Source organism: Salvelinus alpinus, chromosome 11 (genome assembly GCF_045679555.1).
Source record: "Salvelinus alpinus chromosome 11, SLU_Salpinus.1, whole genome shotgun sequence".
Classification (NCBI taxonomy): Eukaryota; Metazoa; Chordata; class Actinopteri; order Salmoniformes; family Salmonidae; genus Salvelinus; species Salvelinus alpinus.
The window spans coordinates 60,526,014-60,544,162 of NC_092096.1; the positions used below are offsets into that span (position 1 = coordinate 60,526,014).

An 18,149-nucleotide genomic window follows, 5' to 3' on the forward strand; every position below is an offset into this window, starting at 1 on the left:
CCCAAGGGGGGGGGGGGGGGGGGTGAACCCTACTGACCTAAGACAGGGAATTTTTACTTTGATTAAATGTCAGGAATTGTGAAAAACTGAGTTTAAATGTATTTGGCTAAGGTGTATGTAAACTTCTGACTTCAACTGTATATACAGTACCAGTCAAACGTTTGGACACACCTACTCATTCAAGGGATTTTCTTTATTTGTACTATTTTCTACATTGTAGAATAATAGTGAAGACATCAAAACTATGAAATAACACATATGGAATCATATAGTAACCAAAAAAGTGTTAAACAAATCAAAATATATTTTAGATTTTAGATTCTTCATAGTAGCCACCCTTTGCCTTGATAACAGCTTTGCACACTCTTGGCATTCTCACAACCAGCTTCACCTGCAATGCTTTTCCAAAAGCCTTGAAGGAGTTCCCACATATGTTGAGCACTTGTTGGCTGCTTTTCCTTCACTCTGCGGTCCAACTCATCCCAAACTATCTCAATTGGGTTGAGGTCGGGTAATTGTGTAGGCCAGGTCATCTGATGCAGCACCATCGCTCTCCTTCTTTGTCAAATAGCCCTTACACAGCCTGTAAGGGCTCTATATTTCCATACTTGTACAAAACATTTCACGATGCAAACAATCCCAATATAAATGCTCTAGAATCAAATGTTCCAATTCACAAAAGCTACATTAATGACATATTTAGAAATAAGACTATTACAAGGATAACATCTGTGAAGGATCATGTAAGAGACTTCTCTGATTAGTCCACCCACACAGCCATTTCATATCAAATGAAGATGCCCACTGAAAATTTGCAGCAGCGGTAAACTTGCTGTAAATAATTTATCTGACTAAATCGTCGTTACATTTCTTATTTAATATATTGATGCCATTAATTTATACACTATCACTGTAACTTAGTGCATGTAATGAAAAGCTTGATTGATCTTTCAGTAAAGTAAGGATTCCATTGGGAATAGCTTTCATTAAAATGTCATATTCCTTACACAACATAACAAAGTTAGATTTGGCTAATAAGTCATTGTAAGTATAAAGATTACCATTGTAATTTATAAGCTGATTAACCACAAAGACGTTATTGGCAACCAATTGTGAAAAAAAGGTTTTATTTCTATATTTAATATCACTGTTATTGTAAATAAAACATTTGTGTGGAGAGAAGTTGTGCTTGTATAACAAGGACCAGCACATTATAGGTTGTTTATGAAATTTGGCTAATTTAACAGGAAGTTTACCCACAGCATTATGGCATTGGAGTAAAAAATGAAGCCCCACAATATTCTGGAAAATAAAATGTGGTATTATATTTAAAAGACTAAGGTTTTTGAGATACCTTTTAACCCAGTTCCCTTTTGTAGTCTGGTTAAACAGCGTAAAATCTAAAACATTAAGACCACCATCACACATATTTTTATTGAATAATAATTGGTCGAGAGAGTTACACATAGATTTACGAATCTCTCTAAAGAAGCTCGAGATAAACCCCCTGCCTTTGACAGGAGAACTCTAACCTGAAGAGAAAAATCTCTTGCCAACTATGATCATTTTTTAAATATATATATTCAATTAAGCGATGTACATTAATTGCTTTCATTTCGTTAGTATTTCGTGTAATTTTGACACCTAAGTAGGTTACTACATCTTTCACATATTCTAGGAATCATTGCATCTTTAAGTGCGCAAATTTCACATTTTGCAATATTCAATACCAAATCTTACACTTGAGATTATTGCTCTACTGTATGTGTAGCTAGAACCTGATTTTAATTTCTTAAAAAAGTACTGCTCGTTCACTTTTTGTTTGTCTGCTTTCCACGGAGACGTGCTGCGCGCAACCGTCAGTTTCGAATCGTCTGAGAATACTTTTCTCCCCGCGGAAGTGACGGCAAGGCGGCTCGCAGTTCGATTCCGGATTTGCTGTAGACTGCAAGCAGTTTTCATGTTGACGTTTGTTTGTTTTCAATCATAATTTTTCTTCAGATACCACGGAGCAAATACGCGCACGAATTACTGCTTTCAAATTGCAATGGCCGAAAGTTTTTAGTTATTTTTGTCAAGGGTTCAATCAAGGTGGTGGTCAGCCTACCGAGCTAGCTAGCTAACGTTACTAGCTTGTCGGCGAGAAGAGCTGCGTGGTACATTCTGACCGTAGCTAGCCAGATTGGCATTGGATAGCAGTCATCGTGCTAGAGTTACTAGCTACTTCTGTTTTAGCTATTGTTTTTATAACAATTATTCTGCTACACAATGCCAATGCATTCCAATCGATGAGAGTTGTGCAGCAAGCGTGCAGAGGCTCTCACACGTTTGCTTGGTCTAGTTTGGTTGATTTGGACGCATTTGGTTCGTTTTGGAGAGGTTGTAGCGAAAGTATTCCCGATTCGACTCTTCGAAGCCTAGGCCGAACCAAATTGGTCAACTTTGTTGAGAAGGCTGGCTTGTAGTCCCTTCAATCTCCTGTTTCTGTGTGGGTCCCCGTGTGGTCGCCGACATGCTGAAGACCAGACAGTGTCTACTTGGCATCCGCACTTTCCTAGGTGTAACGTCCAGAGTATGGGGCTTCTTCTTGTACATTCTCAGGAAGCACCTACGCACGGTAAGCAGTACCACAGATAGAACAAGGGTTAGTTATAAAATATCTTTGACATTATTATTGAGAAGTAGTTAAACCAACTAACTCCTCGATTCTCACGTTTTTTTTTGCTATGTCTGAAGAGAAGAGTGGGTCCAATGATTTATACACTGAACAAAAATAATCCCAACATGTAACAATTTCAAAGATTTTACTGAGTTACAGTTCATATAAAGAAATCAGTCAATTTAAATAAATGCATTAGGCCATAATCTATGGATTTCACGGCTGGGAATACATATGAGTCTGTTGGTCACATATACCTTTTAAAAAAGTTAGGGGAGTGGATCAGAAAACCAGTCAGTGTCTGGTGTGACCACCATTTGCCTCATGCATCATGACATCTCCTTTGCATAGAGTTCATCAGGCTGTTGATTGGGGAATGTTGTCCCACTCCTCTTCAATGGTTGTGCGAAGTTGCTGGATATTGGCTGGTGCTGGAACACTGTCATACATCTTAATCCAGAGCATCCCAAATATGCTCAATGAGTGACATTTTGGTGAGTATGCAGGCTATGGAAGAACTGGGACATTTTCAACTTCCAGGAATTATGTACATATCCTTGCAGCATGGGGCTGGGCGTTATCATGCTGAAACATGAGGTGATGGCAAAGGATGAATGGCATGACAATGGGCCTCAGAATCTGGTCACGGTATCTCTGTGCATTGAAATTGCAATGAATTGATAAAATGCAGTTGTGTTTGTTGTACATAGCTTATGCCTGCCCATACCATAACCCCACTGCCACCATGGGGCACTCGGTTCACAACGTTGACGGCAGCAAACCGCTCGCCCACACAGCACCACACATGTCTGCCATCTGACCGGTACAGTTGAAACCGGGATTAGTCCGTGAAGTGCACATTTCTCCAGCGTGCTAGTCGCCATCCAAGGTGAGCATTTGCCCACTGAAGTCGATTACAACCCCAAACTGCAGTCAGATCAAGACCCTGGTGAGGATGACGAGCACACAGATGAGCTTCCCTGAGATGGTTTCTGACAGTTTGTGCAAAAATTCTTAGGCTTTACAAACCCACAGTTTCATCAGCTGTTCGGGTGGTTGGTCTCAGACGATCCCGCAGGTGAAGAAGCCGTATATGGAGGTCCTGGGCTGGCGTGGTTACACGTTGTCTGCGGTTGTGACGTACTGCCAAATTCTCTAAAACAATGTTGGAGGCTGCTTATGGTAGAGAAATAAACCTTATATTCTCTGGCAACAGCTCTGGTGGACATTCCTGCAGTCAGCATGCCAATTGCACGCTCCCTTAAAACTTGAGACATCTGTGGCATTGTGTTCTGTGACAACTGCACATTTTAGTGGCCTTTTAGTGTCCCCAGCACAAGGTGCGCCTGTGTAATGATCATGCTGTTTAATCAGCTTCTTGATATGCCACACCTGTCAGGTGGATGGATTGTCTTGGCAAAGGAGAAATGTACACTAACAGGGATGTAAACAAATTTGTGCACAACATTTTAGAGAAATAAGCTTTTTGTGCATATGAAACATTTCTGGGATCTTTTATTTCAGCTCATGAAACATGGGACCAACACATTACATGTTGCGTTTTATAATTATATAATGCGTCATTGGATGTGTGAGTCTGAGACACACGCAACTCGCATATTCAAATGTCTTGGTTACAGCTGTCATAACCCTGTCACAAACCCAAAACACAATCAACCTAAACTCAGAACCAATCATCTCACCAAGAGCACAAGCCTTATCAGAGCCATAGTCAGAATAGAATTTGGTGGAAATGTGCTTCAGGTGGGGCTGTAGGAACCATTGATATAAACACAGACAGAACCTATGCTATGGACCCAAACTAACCCTTCTGATTCTGACATTTGTTAATTGAATGCCGCTGCTCATATGTTTCTGGGTTGTAGCCCACTACTGTAGTGTTAGGATGACAAAGGATCTTGTTCGACAGAAGTCTTTGATATATGGACTTGACCCAGAAGACTCTGGTCACCTACTGGTTCACTGATGCTCCTAATATAAACTTGACATTTTGAGGTGTTCAAGGCTCCACCTGTCCACCAAGTAATGCACAGTTGGGTCGGGTGACACGTATCGTGTGTTTATTATATACTGTCTCTAGGCTGTAAACTCAATGCCGCGGTATCAAATTATTTAGTTTCTGACTTAGTTTTGCAGCGAGAGACGAGGGGGGGGTGTTACGTCTAGGTATGGTGTAATATTAGTTCCAGTTTGTTTTGCTTCTGGGTTAACAGAAGGTAGTCCACATTAGGGCCAAAGGGTGAGGGATTACTGAGCCACAAAGACTACCCTGCTACTGTTCACTCTCTCACTCACACACACACACATGGTTTAGTCACGTTCCAGTGTTAACGGCTTGTACTGTATTACCTAACAGTGATACATTGTCACTGACCAGAGAGCCTCAGGGCCTAGTCAGTGGGATGCAGACGCAGTGTTTGGATAGAGATACTCTGATGTGTGGGGTTGATGTAACACATCATTCTACATGGCGGGAAATAATTTATTCCACAATGTAGCAACCTGTTACTCCCCTGAACGAGCGGTTTAATGTTAATTCTCTGGAGTATGATATTACAGGTGCGACGGTGGTTTTCCCACTCCAAATGACCAAGGTGACGACAGGCCTAGGTGTCTGGCTGAAGCAGGTTGCACATTCATACAATAGAGAGCCTGGTATGCTGTAGCCATATAGGCCTAGACCAGGGCTCTCCGACCCTGTTCCTGGAGAGCTACCCTTCCGTAGGTTTTTGCTTCAGCCCCAGATTTAACTAATCTGATTCATCTTATCAACTAGCTAATTACTAGAATCGGTTGCAAACAGGTTATTGTCGTATGGTATATTTGACGTAGTCTAAACAAACCATGTGCCGCATTACAACAAAATGAATCACGCTACACATCAGCTACTTTTGTAGGTTTACTACTGGGACCGCACGGCAAAGCAATGCCCAAGTTGAAAAAATCCAACACACTCACGCAGTGCCACACACCACAACCTAGTTCAGCAGATGACTCGCAGCGGTGCGGATTGCCTCCCAATGAAATTGATGGACTTCTGTCAGAACGCATACAGTTCGACGCAACCGGAGTGCACAATGCGTTAGTGAACCTGCAGGACGGTAGCTCCCCAGGAACAAGGTTGCAGAGCCCTGGCCTAGACTATGTATAGACACACATTCCCAAAAATGACTTTTTGTTTCATGCACCCATCACTATTGGATCATGGAGCATAAACACACATGCTCCTTAATCTGTGTGCTAGACACATCATGAGCTAGTTGCATCATAATCTTCAAGACTGACAACAATACGACATAAATGCATGGTCTTCAGAATGGAGGGCTGGAGAGTTTCCTGGGTTAAGGGGGTGGCATACAGACAACACCCCAGGGGGTACAGAAAGTGGGGCTGTGGGTTCCATCGGCTGCTCATGAACAGGCTATCCCTAGGCCTGGTCAGCCATGCCAAGCTCCACAGGGCATGAAACGGGCCTGGCAGGGCGGCGCTGTCTAATGGTTTCGGACAAAACAAGTTTCTTTTCGGCCCCAGTCAGTCACCCTGCAGGTCTCCCTTTTCCACTTGGTCCCCTATTCTAGTGACAGCCGCAGACAGCTGGGGGAGCTAAATATAGCCCTTATGGAAAACAGGGGCCTGGGGCCACTGAGTCCAAAAACTGTCAAAGAAGCAAGGAGGGAACCAAGAATGAATGAATGGAGTGAAGAAATGGGTGTGAATAATCTGATGTTCTTTCTCGTCAAATCCTTTCCAACAGGTGTCTCATCTGCACTGACGGGTGTAAGAAAATTCCCAGTAGCCATCCACAATACTACATAGTGCTGACAAGTAAATGAAGCAGGTGTAATCACAACTTTTGAAATGCACACAAGGATAGCAGCATAGGTAGCAGACAATGGAATGACGAGGGCTTTTACTGTAAAGTGGGGTTTGATGCATTACATCGTCTTGTAATAGTTATCTATAGCTTGAATTGTTTTGTGTGACATTTTTAGTCCTGTAACACGGCCAAGACCACAGTAACCAAACGTTGTCTTCTGTTCTGTTTTCAATTCTTGAATTTTATGCTCACAGATGGACTGTCGTTGTCGTTGGCTGAGTTGACTATGTTTCATCTCATTCAGTCTGTCTTTCTTTCAGGTTATCCAGTACCAGACAGTGCGGTATGACACTTTACCCCTGTCCCCCATCTCCAGAAACAGACTCAGTGAGTATATAGTCCACTTGTCTCAATTTAGTTAAGTCATTGTTCAGTAATGCCTGTAAACCGATCTGCAAAGAAAGATCTGTAACTTTTCCAGTTATTTTTGTAAAAAAAAAAATATAGACGACAAAGCAAAGTGAGAAAGTATTATCACAAATACAGAACACACACAGACAAAACAATGAAAAAGCAACAGGTACAATCTGTACAAGGAAGCTAGTACAACAGTGATGGGCATCTAATTGTATACATCTTCAAAGACAACCTACTGTATGTGCATGAAACACAGGTGCTCGCTGGGCACTAGGAGGCCCAAATACTACTGTTTAAGAGCTCGTTTCAATAAAGGAAAACGGGGGACCGTGCTTTCACAAATGTGGATTCGTGGTCCTGTAAATCCATTGTTAATTTCAGTTCTTCTTAGGCTGAAGAGTATGAACGCACCCCAGTCTTTTCAAATGGCTTTTCTGTAGGACAGCCCTGCTCTGCTGTGTTATCCAGTGGTGTAATGGTGCCTGGAGAAGTGGGTATACTCAAATTTAGCTAAAGAAAATTCAGAAGCGGGGCACCTGGGGGGAAAAAGCCGTTGACAAGCTCTGTTTTCCCATAGTTTATACAATTGGATGTTCTAAGTTCACAACAATGCTTAACTCCCATCTGGAGACCATTTTTTTTAGGTCTGGGGAAAAACATTTAAAATAACATTTTGGGAGGGTGTAGTTGCCCTTTCATTTAATTGCTCACCTAGCAAGAGACCGTTTTGCTAGCAGTGTTTCTGTACAATGTAGCTAGCCCTACAATTTAGGCTACAGGTGACGGCAGAGTTTGCAAAACAAATGCCCTCCCGATTGATACAAAGACCTACTTTGCAGTCAACATTTAATTGGGAAGGTTTTTTGGGAAATCCTTTTGAATTTAAATTTGAACTGCCATGATGACTGAATTACGCATTGCAAAGATTCAACTAAGATTTAGGACCAAACTTTTTGAATAACTTTTTTGCATACCCATTGTTGCCTAAATTAGCATTTACTGGTAGATATCATAAATTGAAGCGTCTTTCCTAGCCTTACGGCTACCGATGTCGTTCAATTCTGTGAGCTGCTCAATGAGAACCAGTTGAGAGCTACACGCTCTTGCTGCCTGATATTCTGCTGAAACTAGATGTGTGCTGTGGGCATGTGGATATATTTCACGTGCTTTGCGATTGTGTAGGATACTTTGTGCATGATTTCTCTTTTGCGCTATATAATTGATACGGCGTATATACTTGCACTATACTATTGTGATACACATCAGTGGGGATTAAGTAATGTGTGTGTGTGTGTGTGTATACGCAATGCCCACTGAAAAAAAAATATACCTATACCTGCGTATAGCCTCCCAATACACCACTGAACTTATCACATATATCGGATACCTTCTGTTGAAGCGTGTGTTCACAAAACAAATGTGTGAGCGCATTGGCGCAAACAAATAATTTTGTCACTTGTGTAAGATGGTAAAATCATCGCTATTACTGTTATGTTATTTTATGGTCTTAGAGATTAGACCTAGCAAGTTGTGTGTATTGTAAGCCTTGTCCAAGCCAGAGTGGCCCATAGTGCACAAGCCTCTCCTGTTTCTGTAGCGCCAGGCAGCTTGATATGCCCCCTGGACAGGACACTAGTCTGTCACAGGGACTTGCCCCCCAATCTTCTTTATGCTGAGTGCCAAGCAGAGCGGCATCGGGTCCCATTTATTTTTTTGTCTAAGGTATGACTCGACCGGGGAGGGAACCCCCAATCTCGGGGAGGACAATCTAACCACAAGGCTACTAAGTTGGTGAGGTATATATTATTGAACAGGTAATAAGCAGGTGTGTGTTTGGTATTCAGATGCAGTGAAGAGGAAGATTCTGGTACTGGATCTAGATGAGACGCTGATCCACTCTCACCACGACGGGGTCCTCAGACCCACAGTGCGACCTGGCACACCACCAGACTTCATCCTCAAGGTAAACGCATGTGTGTAGAGAACAAGGGGGGGGTAGCCAAACCTGGACCCTCTGGTCCAGAGGCAAGCATGCTGCGCGTACACCCATCTGACCCAAGATGATATTACTCCTAGTCTGTTTCCTCTCTCTTGCAGGTAGTCATTGACAAGCACCCTGTCAGATTCTTTGTACATAAAAGGCCGCACGTCGACTTCTTTTTAGAAGTGGTGAGTAAAAGTTAGCAGTTTTTGTCCTTCGTCAACTATGAGTTCTATTTTGTACGTCAGTAGCTAGGTTTCCATCCAATTGGCGACTGATTTTCATGTGAATAGTCTAAAATCCGCATAAAGAAAATATGCACGTTTTCCCACCAGTGGTGTTTCCACCAAATTGACTTGTAGCTGATTTTATTTAAAAAATATTCGGTACCTGAAAACTTTATGTTCAATGTGTTTACATCGCATTTTCAACTGGAGTGATAGTTTTGTCACAAACTGTTGCATTAAATAGCAAATGTGCCTGCTCTGGTGTTGACATATGGCTCTAGCCAACAGCTGGCAGGTACAGTGAGGGTAGACTAGTTTACCCAGTTATTTATTCACTTGATTTATACTGGTGGGAATGAATTATTTCTGGGCTCTGTTGGTTTTGTAAAGATGGACTTGGTGTCAGCGGCCTGATGGTAGGAGCTGGTACTCATGGTTGAGTGGGTGTGTCAGGTTGGTGGCAGTTCGCGGTCTTGCCCTCACCACTCCAAGAACAGCGTTTCCATGTACTTGAGATGAATTTAATTTACAGCTTTATTACTCTTTTGTGTAGTGGGTTTTTATTTGCGATGTACCAGGCTTTGAAACCGAGGGTGATGTCTGAACAAAGGATGTGTAGAATATGGTTGTTATTCTTTTGACCTAATTTATTTAGGGTGCGTTTGTAAATTCACCTTGGCCATCTACTCCGATTTCAGAACACTCTCATTTGAGTATGCCAGAGCGCAGAACAACTGATGAATTTACGAACACGTAATATGAATATGACCGGAGTCAGTGAACGTCGGCAAAAAAAACATCATATTGTTGTCATTGGCACAGTTAGTCGCCAACGCTCTAGTTAACATGAATACAGCCTAACCAGCTCTGCTAGGGCGAGTAAAATGGTCAGGTGAGGGATTCTATTAATTGTGTCTGGAAGTAGCTAGCTAGCTAACTTTAGCCAGTTAGCTTGGGTGCTTGACTGCCGCTGTGAGGTCAGAACGCTCGGATCAACCTTACTCCTCGGCCAGAGCGTCCAGTATGCGCTCTGAAGGGTCCGAGAGCGAAACGCTCTGAATTTACGAACGGCCTGTGTGCACTCTGGCACTCCAAAGTACATTTACGAACACCCTTATTCTCCTCATGAAAGTCATTTTCCATTTTTGTATATCTGTGTGTTTGCATTCCAGGAGAGTTTTGAGTCAATTATAGTTCAAAGATATTTGTATTGCTCAACTGAGACTATTTGTTCTGAGTCAATGTGGATGGGCCCGGAGTCATCTTTTATAGTTCTAAAGTCATTTCCTTGGGGGGGGTTTCAGATTAAGAATGTTTTCCTTGCACCATTGGGTGGAGTGTGCTATTTCTGTCCTGTAGTCATCCTCGGACCTCTTAATTAGACCAACGATTGCTGTATCTTCTGCGTACCTTACTGTTGCACATTCTGATGTTATTTGGGTGCAATCGTTGGTGTAGAGCAGGGGTGGGGAATTTGGGTGTTGGGGGGCCACAGTGGCTCGTGGGTCTGATAATTGAAAGAGAGAAAAAAAGCGTTGTCTGCGTCCCTAAAAAGGGGGGCATACAGGCCGCCAGTTGCCCATCGCTGGTGTAGAGGGTGAACAGTACCGGTGAAAGGACACTGCCCTGGGGTGTACCCATATATTGGTGGTTAGTGTGCCCGATGTATTCACATTGAACCTCACTGTTATGACACAACTGGTGAGAATACCGGATCCAGTTGATTAGAGGCGCAAGTCTTTTTTTGTAAAAAATATATATATATATATATATCAAGATGTAATAAGTCGAAGGCAGATGAACAATCGACACTTCTGGCATTTATCTAGGTGCATGTAGATTTTATGGAGAAGGAAGAGCAGTGCGTCTTTATCTCTGTGGCCTGGTTTACATACAAACTGGAATGGGTCCAGTAGGCTCTCCGTGTGCCAGAGAAGGTGTCCCAGGACAATGCTCTCCAAGCATTTGATTATCACCGAGGTCAAGGAGATGAGACGATAGTCATTCAGGGATTTGGGATTATTCACTTTAGGAATGTGCACAATAGTTGCAGTTTTCCAGAAAAAAAGGATTCTGTGTATGTCACTGTTGCCATTTACACTCCCTGATAATCCGCCCGCTTAGACCATCAAAGCCTGTTTTCCGACGATTGAGTTTAGAGAGGACATGGAGGACATCATTTTTCAGCGATGATTATGGGACTGTCATTCGGGAGGGGTAAGTAATTTACAGGAAGCCTGTCCGTTGTTTAAAATCTAGCAAAAAGGTGTTTAAGTTCATTGGCTAGGTTGTTGTCATTTGTTTAAGATATTTCCATGCCTCCCTTTGTTATTTTCAAGCGTGTTTTCCATTTTGAGTTTGTAGTCCAACTTGTTATTTTTGATCTGTTTTAATGTCTCTCTGTATGGATTTCATCAGTTGTCCTTCGCACACATTGCTTTTCACTTTTGGTCAATTAACTGTTTTAGTTACTTAGTTATCCAGGGTTTTGCATTTTGGAAAAACGTTTAGTGGTCTTTACTGGAATTACAGAGTTAATGCAACAATGTAGTAAGTAATAGTTCAGTCCCTTAATGTTTTTGTTCGTGTCACTGAATTTCTTCCAAATGGTAGTCAAAGCAGCCTTTCAACATGTCCATATTTGTTTCAGACCAATCCTTCACATACCTTTTATACAAGGTTCCTCAGATTACATGTTCTGTTTGTAGCTAGGTGAGAGCAAAATGGAATTACGATCTGAGTCCCCAAGCCATGCTTTGTACTTAGCCATGCTTTGTACTTCTATAACTGAGATCTAGTGTTTTTCGATTGCAAGTGTGGCAGGTTAATTATTGTTAATAATTTGAGAGGATTTTCTTTAAGGTACAGCTGTTTTAAAATCATTGAGGATGAGTTGTTTGGGTGCCTCTGGTGCTACGTTCTCCAATCTCCTGATGAGATCATGGATTATGTCAGCAGCCTTGTCGTAGTTGGCTTTGGTGTGTGTGTGTATATATATATACATTTTTGAGCATTAAGGCGTTTCCAGTGCCATTTCTCGTATAATTCATTTTACCAACACAAAGATCCCACCATGTAGAACAAACAAATGATCTGTCGGCATTTAAAAATTGTACCAAAACTTCCTGTTTCCATCACAGCTGTTGTGATTAAATAAAAAAATGTTTTAGTTATGCGAGTTAAAGTCATATTGTATAACTGTGGATGGAAATGTGGTTATTGTCAACAATGTTTCCCTCTGTTCTGCTTGACCAGTTCTTTGACTGTAAATGATGGCGTAAGCCTTACATGTATCCCTGGATGTGTGTCACCCCTGTCTCCAGGTCAGCCAGTGGTATGAGCTGGTAGTGTTCACGGCCAGTATGGAGATCTACGGCTCGGCAGTGGCAGACAAGCTGGACAACAACAGGAACATTCTGAAACGCAGATACTACAGACAGGTATCACTGTCCCCTTTTCATATGAACAACTGATTTATGTCCATCCATAGTGACCTAATGTAGTCTCTATGGAGATTGATCGATTCTATCATGTATTTGCAATCTGCTTACATCCTGTATGTATTTCCCCTGTGTCTGCAGCATTGTACGTTGGATCTAGGTAGCTATATTAAAGACCTGTCAGTAGTACACGATGACCTGTCTAGTATCGTCATCCTGGACAACTCGCCTGGAGCTTACCGGAGCCATCCAGGTGAGACGACACACACTCACACACACTCATATGGCGGTCCTGTATGGCTCAGTTGGTAGAGCATGGCGCTTGCAACACCAAGGATTGTGGGTTTGATTCCCAGGGCCACCCATACATAAAATGTATGGACGCATGACTAAGTCTCTTTGGATAAAAAGAGCCTGCTAAATGGCATATACTGTATTCTATGCATACAGTGGGGAGAACAAGTATTTGATACACTGCCGATTTTGCAGGTTTTCCTACTTACAAAGCATGTAGAGGTCTGTAATTTTTATCATAGGTACACTTCAACTGTGAGAGACGGAATCTAAAACAAAAATCCAGAAAATCACATTGTATGATTTTTAAGTAATTAATTTGTATTTTATTGCATGACATAAGTATTTGATCACCTACCAACCAGTAAGAATTCCGGCTCTCACAGACCTGTTAGTTTTTCTTTAAGAAGCCCTCCTGTTCTCCACTCATTACCTGTATTAACTGCACCTGTTTGAACTCGTTACCTGTATAAAAAACACCTGTCCACACACTCAATCAAACAGACTCCAACCTCTCCACAATGGCCAAGACCAGAGAGCTGTATAAGGACATCAGGGATAAAATTGTAGACATGTAACAGGCTGGGATGGGCTACAGGACAATAGGCAAGCAGCTTGGTGAGAAGGCAACAACTGTTGGCGCAATTATTAGAAAATGGAAGAAGTTCAAGATGACGGTCAATCACCCTCGGTCTGGGGCTCCATGCAAGATCTCACCTCGTGGGGCATCAATGATCATGAGGAAGGTGAGTTATCAGCCCAGAACTACACGGCAGGACCTGGTCAATGACCTGAAGAGAGCTGGGACCACAGTCTCAAAGAAAACCATTAGTAACACACTACACCGTCATGGATTAAAATCCTGCAGCGCACGCAAGGTCCACCTGCTCAAGCCAGCGCATGTCCAGGCCCGTCTGAAGTTTGCCAATGACCATCTGGATGATCCAGAGGAGGAATGGGAGCAGGTCATGTGGTCTGATGAGACAAAAATAGAGCTTTTTGGTCTAAACTCCACTCGCCGTGTTTGGAGGAAGAAGAAGGATGAGTACAACCCCAAGAACACCATCCCAACCGTGAAGCATGGAGGTGGAAACATCATTCTTTGGGGATGCTTTTCTGCAAAGGGTACAGGATGACTGCACCGTATTGAGGGGAGGATGGATGGGGCCATGTATCGCGAGATCTTGGCCAACAACCTCCTTCCCTCAGTAAGAGCATTGAAGATGGGTCGTGGCTGGGTCTTCCAGCATGACAACGACCCGAAACACACAGCCAGGGCAACTAAGGAGTGGCGCCGTAAGAAGCATCTCAAGGTCCTGGAGTGGCCTAGCCAGTCTCCAGACCTGAACCCAATAGAAAATCTTTGGAGGGAGCTGAAAGTCCGTATAGCTCCGCGACAGCCCCTGAAACCTGAAGGATCTGGAGAAGATCTGTATGGAGGAGTGGGCCAAAATCCCTGCTGCAGTGTGTGCAAACCTGGTCAAGAACTACAGGAAACGTATGATCTCTGTAATTGCAAACAAAGGTTTCTGTACCAAATATTAAGATCTGCTTTTCTGATGTATCAAATACTTATGTCATGCAATAAAATGCTAATTAATTACTTAAAAATCATACAATGTGATTTTCTGGATTTTTGTTTTAGATTCCGTCTCTCACAGTTGAAGTGTACCTATGATAAAAATTACAGACCTCTACATGCTTTGTAAGTAGGAAAACCTGCAAAATCGGCAGTGTATCAAATACTTGTTCTCCCCACTGTATATGCTACCGTTCAAAAGTTTGGGGTCACATAGAAATGTCCTTTTGAAAGAAAAGCACACAAAAAAATTGTCCGTTAATATAACATCAAATTGATCAGAAATTTAGTGTAGACATTGTTAATGTTGTACATGACTATTGTAGCTGGAAACGGCAGATGTTTTATGGAATATCTACATAGGCCCATTATCAGCAACCATCACTCCTGTGTTCCAATGGCACATTGTATTAGCTAATCCAAGTTTATCATTTTAAAAGACTAATTGATCATTAGAAAATTGCAAAAGGGTTATGTTAGCACAGCAGAAAACAGTTGTCCTGATTTAAAGAAGCAATAAAACTTGCCTTCTTTAGACTAGTTGAGTATCTGGAGCATCAGCATTTGTGGGTTCGATTACAGGCTTAAAATGGCAAGAAACAAACAACGTTCTTCTGGAACTCGTCAGTCTATTCTTGTTCTGATAAATGAAGGCTATTCCATACGAGAAATTGCCAAGAAACTGAAGATCTCGTACAACGCCGTGTACCACTCCCTTCACAGAATAGCTGTCTCTAACCAGAATAGAAAGGAGTGGGAGACTTCGGTGCACAACTGAGCAAGAGGACAAGTACATTAGAGTGTCTAGTTTGAGAAAGACTCCTCACAAGTCCTCAACTGGCAGCTTCATTAAATAGTACCCGCAAAACACCAGTCTCAACGTCAACAGTGAAGAGGCGACTCCGGGATGTTGACCTTCTAGACAGTTACAAAGAAAAAGCCATATCTCCGACTGGCCAATAAAAATAAAATATTCAGATGGGCAAAAGAGCACAGACACTGGACAGTGGAAGATTGGAAAAAAGTGTTATGGACAGACAAATCTAAGTTTGATGTGTTCGGATCACAAAGAAGAACATTTGTGAGACGCAGAAAAAATTAGAAGGTGCTGGAGGAGTGCTTGACGCCATCTGTCAAGCATGGTGGAGGCAATGTGATGGTCTGGGGGTGCTTTGGTGGTGGTTGTGGGAGATTTGTACAGGGTCACTCCATTTTGCAATGCCATACCCTGTGGACGGTGCTTAATTGCAACCAATTTCCTCCTACAACAGGACAGTGACCCAAAGCACAGCTCCAAACTATGCAATATTATTTAGGGAAGAAGCAGTCAGCTGGTATTCTGTCTATAATGGAGTGGCCAGCACAGTCACTGGATCTCAACCCTATTGAGCTGTTGTGGGAGCAGCTTGACCGTGTGGTACGTAAGAAGTACCCATCAAGCCAATCCAATTTGTAGGTGCTTCAGGAAGCATGGGGTGATGTCAATTTGTTGAGGTAAACTGATGATAACTAGAATGCCAAAGGTCTGCAAGGCTGTAATTGCTGCAAATGGAGGATTCTTTAACGAAAGCAATTATTATTTCAACTAAAAATCATTATTTATAACCTTGTCAACATTTGGACTATTTTCTATTCGTTTTGCAGCTCATTTCATGTATGTTTTCATGGAAAACAAGGACATTTCAAAAGTGACCCCAAACTTTTGAACATCATTTTAGGTCATATCCTTGTGGGTGAGCTTAGTGAATTGTTTTAAACTAAAAAGTTTGTGAAATCAGTTGCTTTCAGCTTGCTGGGTGTGGGTGGAAAGTTGCCAAGCAGCTCTTGCATGTTTTACGCAAACAAACCACGCACACCAATTCAAATGTTTCCTATAGAAAGTGTGATTAGCCTTGTGACAGGCTTGTGAGAATCAGGGTAAGTTGGCATCTACGAAGGGACAACACCCCGCATCTTAGTAATACAAGGAATGTTTTGTTGATTTTCTAACCGCAGATAATTTTGTCCTACTCGCCTTATTTTTTACCTATCAAATATTATGTTTCATAACTCCTACTTTTGTTACTCAGAAGTACTCTCCTTTGTTTCCGAATCTCTGTATTTGCCTTTTAGACAATGCAATACCTATCAAGTCCTGGTTCAGTGACCCTAGTGACACAGCACTCCTTAACCTGCTGCCTATGCTGGATGCACTTAGGTGAGTATTTCAGGTATTCAGACTGATGGATGAGCATCCTGCACTGTAGCAGTGTTTTTTTCCATGTACCTGGTAGCATGAGAAATGTATTACCCTGACAACTGTCTTCTCTCCTAGGTTCACCGCTGACGTCCGGTCCGTCCTCAGTCGAAACCTCCACCAGCACCGGCTCTGGTGATTGGCTTATTCTGCAGGGAGGGTTTGGCTGATTAGCCCTCTTTTTAAACCCCTTCCCCTTGCCTCTCCCATCGCTCCTCCGTTTCCACGCAGTGGACCTCTCCCCTCACCCCTCTCAGAAGGGGACAGAGGAGAGGAGGGTCACAGCATAACAATGAAACAAGGGATGAACAGAGCGAGATCTGGAAGGCCAGGATGTTTTTGCTTCTTTGTGTTTTTTTCTTCTTTTAAACAAAATGGAATCTCAGCCTTACAGTTCCTGATACTGACTCTGTGTATGTACGCATGGGGCTGCGTTTGTGTACGTTGAGTTGGGCGAATGCTCACATTTGTACGTCTTGCTAAACTTTTGACGTTACAAAAAGAGAAGGAACAGCAAGGCAACGAACGAGACAAGTTTCCATCTTTTGCTTCTTACCCTGGACTCTGCACAACAAAAACAAAAACAATGGCCTGTCATTTTACACTCTCTCTACTTGGTACTGGACTTTACTTCACTTAAGACGGCCAAGAGCAACCAGACAGGAGAAAATGGAGGATGGTTAGTTTTGAATGGGGGTTTTGGGGGTATAGGCCCTGTCAATCAATCAAGGTAATTAGTGTGTCAGGGGTTACCGATGATTGAGTTAAGACTGGTAATTTTACACAATTAAGACTTTCTACATACTTAACAGACATCTCTGGATGAATTATAAAGCAGTCTGATTTGTTTTATCAAATGACTGACATGATCATGTCTATCTTGAACGTGTTCCCCCAAAAATGCTTGTAGGATACATCAAGATGGAAGGATGGACTAAAGAAGTTATGAAAGAAAAGAATAGTTCAAAAAAAAGACTTATTTGGATGGTGGAACCTCACTCTTTTTAAATTTCTCATCTTTCAGTTACCGTGATGTGTATAGTATGACCTGGACATCTCCATTATTGGAAATCTTATGCCTGATACCATTTCAATTTATGAGATTTGCACTTAATTTCTGGATTTTTCTGCTGCTGTTTTGTATTTGAAGCAGAATGATCAGCCACCTGAAAATGTTTTACCTGCTCCCTTGACCGTATTGGTACCATTGTCTGCCACCTCTGTCTTTTCAATGCCATTTGAACAATTTCAATCTTGTCAAGGCTCCAGTCATGACTGCTTCTTTTTGGTTCAGTCCCCAGGTCTGTGTTACTAATAAAACACTTGTCAGTATCGACCACTTTTACCTGGCTCTCCTTTTTAAATTCACTCTCCCTGGAAAATACTTGGAAGTCAAGCCTGGATTATACTTTTGTTTGCGTGTATCTTGACAATAGTATGCCTTTTGTGTGAATATACAGAACTACCTGCACTGGAAA

The 18,149-nt window shown here is 42.2% G+C and overlaps 1 protein-coding gene across 2 annotated transcripts; it reads left to right on the plus strand.

The window, feature by feature from the left end:
* Positions 1–1,824: 1,824 nt before the first annotated feature.
* Positions 1,825–18,007, plus strand: LOC139534593 (CTD nuclear envelope phosphatase 1A). 2 transcript variants are annotated; one of them, XM_071333846.1, is made up of 8 exons: positions 1,825–2,617; positions 6,818–6,884; positions 8,759–8,877; positions 9,012–9,083; positions 12,446–12,562; positions 12,704–12,815; positions 16,548–16,632; positions 16,750–18,007. In XM_071333846.1, exons 1-8 carry the CDS (start codon positions 2,513–2,515, stop codon positions 16,808–16,810), a joined length of 738 nt encoding a protein of 245 aa, XP_071189947.1. In that variant the 5' UTR covers positions 1,825–2,512; the 3' UTR covers positions 16,811–18,007. The 2 variants fall into 2 exon arrangements, with proteins under 2 accessions (XP_071189947.1, XP_071189948.1); XM_071333847.1 differs by lacking the exon at positions 9,012–9,083 and having other exon boundaries at positions 1,911–2,617.
* The last annotated feature ends 142 nt before the right edge of the window (positions 18,008–18,149 follow it).

Excerpts from the sequence above, each read along its gene's own strand:
- LOC139534593 (XM_071333846.1), top strand. The coding sequence starts at position 2,513 with ATGCTGAAGACCAGACAGTGTCTACTTGGCATCCGCACTTTCCTAGGT. Across the intron at positions 6,885-8,758 it reads CATCTCCAGAAACAGACTCA|ATGCAGTGAAGAGGAAGATT; the intron begins GTGAGTATATAG and ends TTTGGTATTCAG. Across the intron at positions 8,878-9,011 it reads CACCAGACTTCATCCTCAAG|GTAGTCATTGACAAGCACCC; the intron begins GTAAACGCATGT and ends TCTCTCTTGCAG.